The 3,771-nt window shown below is 61.9% G+C and overlaps 2 protein-coding genes across 2 annotated transcripts in view; one reads left to right on the forward strand and one right to left on the reverse strand.

Moving 5' to 3' along the window:
* VPS4A (vacuolar protein sorting 4 homolog A) overlaps positions 1 to 3,231 on the forward strand; it is a gene marked incomplete at its 5' end in the record, with an annotated part of 3,680 nt that extends 449 nt beyond the window's left edge. The window contains 7 exons of the mRNA XM_017741354.1: positions 145 to 264; positions 377 to 533; positions 1,193 to 1,341; positions 1,445 to 1,526; positions 1,603 to 1,822; positions 1,930 to 2,070; positions 2,279 to 3,231. Coding sequence (XP_017596843.1) covers positions 145 to 264; positions 377 to 533; positions 1,193 to 1,341; positions 1,445 to 1,526; positions 1,603 to 1,822; positions 1,930 to 2,070; positions 2,279 to 2,380 — 971 coding nt within the window. The remainder of the gene's footprint in view (positions 1 to 144; positions 265 to 376; positions 534 to 1,192; positions 1,342 to 1,444; positions 1,527 to 1,602; positions 1,823 to 1,929; positions 2,071 to 2,278) is intronic.
* A 54-nt stretch (positions 3,232 to 3,285) lies between these two features.
* LOC103620592 (conserved oligomeric Golgi complex subunit 8) overlaps positions 3,286 to 3,771 on the reverse strand; it is a 3,576-nt gene continuing 3,090 nt past the window's right edge. Inside the window, exon 4 of the mRNA XM_017741355.1 lies at positions 3,286 to 3,443. Within this exon, the coding sequence (XP_017596844.1) occupies positions 3,286 to 3,443 (158 nt within the window). The remainder of the gene's footprint in view (positions 3,444 to 3,771) is intronic.

Here is a 3,771-nt window from a genome sequence, read left to right on the forward strand (position 1 = left end):
GGGTACAGTCCTGTGGCTTGGTCCCCCCAAGCAGCTGCTGTGCTGTGGGGAGGCAGGACTGGGCGTGTGGGTAGGGACTCTGGCTCTCACTGCTCTCTGTGCCCATCTTTGTGGGGCCATGTGAGCAGAGTCACACCCTCACAGGTGCCATCATGATGGAGAAGCCCAACGTGAGGTGGAGCGATGTGGCCGGGCTGGAGGGAGCCAAGGAAGCCCTGAAGGAGGCCGTGATTCTGCCCATCAAGTTCCCACACCTGTTCACAGGTGAGGCCATGGTAGTGGGAAGGGGCTGTGCAGGAGGTGACCCCTCCCTGGGTGATCCCAGCACGGATCTGGGTGCAGGGATGGGCAGGCCTGACCCCGGTCTCTGCCGCAGGGAAGCGCACGCCCTGGCGCGGGATCCTGCTCTTTGGGCCGCCTGGCACTGGGAAGTCCTACCTTGCCAAGGCCGTGGCCACTGAGGCCAACAACTCCACCTTCTTCTCTGTGTCATCCTCCGACCTGATGTCGAAGTGGCTGGGGGAGAGTGAGAAGTAAGTTGGCAGTAGGGACACATGGCCAGAGCCTGGCTCCCGGCCGGCCAGGCTGGGGCAGGAGCCACCAGCATCAGTGAACCCCAGTAATGGGGCTGTCAAAGAAGAGCTGGGAGCTGGTGCCTTCAGAGTGGGACTCTGAGCAAAGCAAACCCTGGGCCTCTTTTCGCTCACAGCCTGTGCCCCTCCAGCTTTACAGACCTCTCAGTCCAACAGCAATTTTAAGCTGGGGTCTTCTAACACGTAACTGGGTTCTGTTTCCTTGTCTCAATTAACTGCTCTCATGCTCCAGCTTGGGGCAGCTTTGTGACCTTCCAGAGTTGCAGCTCTTACTGAAAGGTTTCCCATCTGTCCATGCTCAGAGTTCATTTACAGCTCACTTACAGCAAGCTTTGAGCAGGGCCTACCCCTGCCAAGCTGTGAGCAAGTCATAATTTAACTTTACACTATTAATTTCTGATACCCTATAATTAGACTTATTTTAATCCCCAACAGGGTCCCAGGAGAGAGCACAGCCCCTTGAGGGGCCCCACAGCCCCTGGTCTGGCACTTCCCTTGCTGCCAGTGTGGGGTTCCTTGGATGGGAGGAACATGGGGCTGCCATGGGGGTGCTGAGGAGGGTCTCTGAGTGGGGACCCCATCCCCTGCTTTGTCCCCAGGCTGGTGAAGAACCTGTTTGAGCTGGCAAGGCAGCACAAGCCCTCCATCATCTTCATCGATGAGGTGGACTCACTGTGTGGCTCCCGCAATGAGAACGAGAGCGAGGCGGCCCGGCGCATCAAGACCGAGTTCCTGGTGCAGATGCAAGGTGGGTGGGGGCCCGTCCAGGGATGGGTGGGAGCAGGATGAGGCAGGCGGAACCTGGCAATTCAGAGAGCCCCTGGAGATTGCTCTGAGCCATCTGCCTGCAGGTGTGGGAAACAGCAGTGATGGGATCCTGGTGCTGGGTGCCACTAACATCCCCTGGGTGCTGGACTCGGCCATCAGGAGAAGGTGAGCCCCACATGCAGCCCCTTGTGCCAGCCCCCCCGGCAGAGCTGGAATTGGGGCTCACCCCTCGTGCTGCCAGGTTTGAGAAGAGGATCTACATCGCCTTGCCCGAGGAGGCGGCGCGGGCACAGATGTTCCGGCTGCACCTGGGGAACACCCCGCACTCCCTGACGGACGCCGACATCCAGGAGCTCGCCCGCAAGACCGATGGCTACTCGGGGGCCGACATCAGCATCATCGTGCGGGACGCCCTGATGCAGCCCGTGCGCAAGGTGCAGTCGGCCACGCACTTCAAGAAGGTGAGTGGGGGCTGCCACAGCCTGGGGTGATCCTGGGAAGGGGTGGGCACTGTGGCTGCTGTCCCCCCACCCCGGGTCCTGTGCCACGTGCCACTGGCTCTGTGCAGGTCCGCGGCCCCTCCCGCACTATCCCTGGCGTCCTGGTGGATGATCTCCTGACGCCATGCTCGCCTGGTGACCCTGGGGCCAGCGAGATGACCTGGATGGAGGTGCCCAGTGACAAGCTGATGGAGCCCATTGTCTGCATGGTGAGTGTCCCCTCCGCAGCTTCAGCCCGGCCACTTCACTCTTCGTTCTCTGTGGCTCCAGGGGGTGGACACAACCCCCCAGTCTACCCCCCTGGAGTCCTGAGCCCCCCCCAAAGGATGGGTGGGTGACAGGAAAGGGCCTTGGGTCTGCCAGGCAGCACCCACCTGCAGTCAGTGCTGCTGCCCTCCCCCCCCGCCTGTGTTACAGTCAGACATGCTGCGCTCGCTGGCCACCACCCGCCCCACTGTCAACGCCGAGGATCTCCTCAAAGTGAAGAAATTCACGGAGGACTTTGGACAGGAAGGTTGAGGGGGGCATGGGGGGTGTGGGGTTGGGGCAGCTGCAGGCCCCACTGTGCCTCCCTCCCCGGCCGTGCCAAACCGACTCATGTTCGCTCACTCCTGCCCCATTGCACTGCAGCACCCGGCAGGCGTGGGGACACGGCCCGGGGGGCTCACACTACGGGGGGTGGGTCTGAGCATGGCCTGGGTGGCCGGGTCCCCCCCAGCTGCACCCCACTCTTCTTCCTGCTCTTTTTTTATTTTTTAAATTAATGCTGCTTTGGGTTCTGTCTTGTTTATATGAAAATAAAAACAATCTGAGAGCTTCAGGCAATGCCTGGCCACTCCCCAAGGCTCTGCCCACATCAGGGGGCTCTGCCCAGCCCCCCGCCCCCCAAAATGCAATGACCCAGGGCGAAGGCCTCTGCCTGTCCCAAGTGGGTGGGGGTTCCTTGTGCTCCCCCCATCCCAGACAAGGATTTGTGCCTACAGCAGGGGCTACTTGGATGAAGCAGCCACCAGCTGATGACACCCACCAGCCCACACTCCATGTCCCCCTGTGCAGTTGCTGGGTTCCCCTCAGCCTTGCTGCCCCCCAGCCCCATCCCGGTGCCCCCCCGTGCTGTGCCCAGCTGCTGCCCACGCTCTGACCATGAGCCCCAAACAAGACCCAGATGGGAGGATCCCCCCCTTTGCCCCTCCCCTGCACAGCCTTGGCAGCAGGTTGTTCCTAGACCCACAAAGCAATTCCGGGTGTCCAGGGGAGTGTGGGTGGGACCCCCGGCTGCCTCCCTGTGCGCACAGTGGGCAGGAAGGGCCGGAGCCACGCTGAGGCCACAGGTCTGTATTGGCTGCAATAAAGCTGAGTGGGAGCCCCCAGAGCTGCACTGGTTCTTTCACCAGGGTCAGGGCAGCTGCGTGTGGGCAGTGGGGTCAGTCCAGCAGCTCCATCCAGCCCACATTGGTGAAGGTGCGGGGGTCCATGCGGTCGATGTAGAGGGTCCCGTCCAGGTGATCCATCTCGTGCTGGATGATCCGGGCGGCCCAGCCCGATGCCTCCCAGCTCACTGGCTCCCCGAGCTCGTCCACGCCTGTGGCCGGGGTAGCGGTGGGTTGGGGGGGGAATTAAGGGGAAAAAAAGGGGTACCCGGATGAGAGTGGGAGGATCTGTGAGAGAATAGGGGACCTGTGTGTGGTGGGATTTGTGAGAGAGTGGTGGGATCCATAAGGGAACAGGGAACCCATCAGAGAATGAAGGGACCCGTGTGAGAGTGGGGAGACCCGGGAGAGAATGGGGGACGCGCGTAAGAGAAGGCGACCGTGTTTAGGTGGGGCAGGTGCGCGGTCCCACCCGGGTCAGGGCGGGTCGGTCCGTACCGGAGACATGGACGGCCCAGTGCCGCGGGACGTAGGCGGAGA

The sequence above is a fragment of the Corvus brachyrhynchos genome, unplaced genomic scaffold (genome assembly GCF_000691975.1).
Source record: "Corvus brachyrhynchos isolate BGI_N302 unplaced genomic scaffold, ASM69197v1 scaffold365, whole genome shotgun sequence".
Taxonomy (NCBI): Eukaryota; Metazoa; Chordata; class Aves; order Passeriformes; family Corvidae; genus Corvus; species Corvus brachyrhynchos.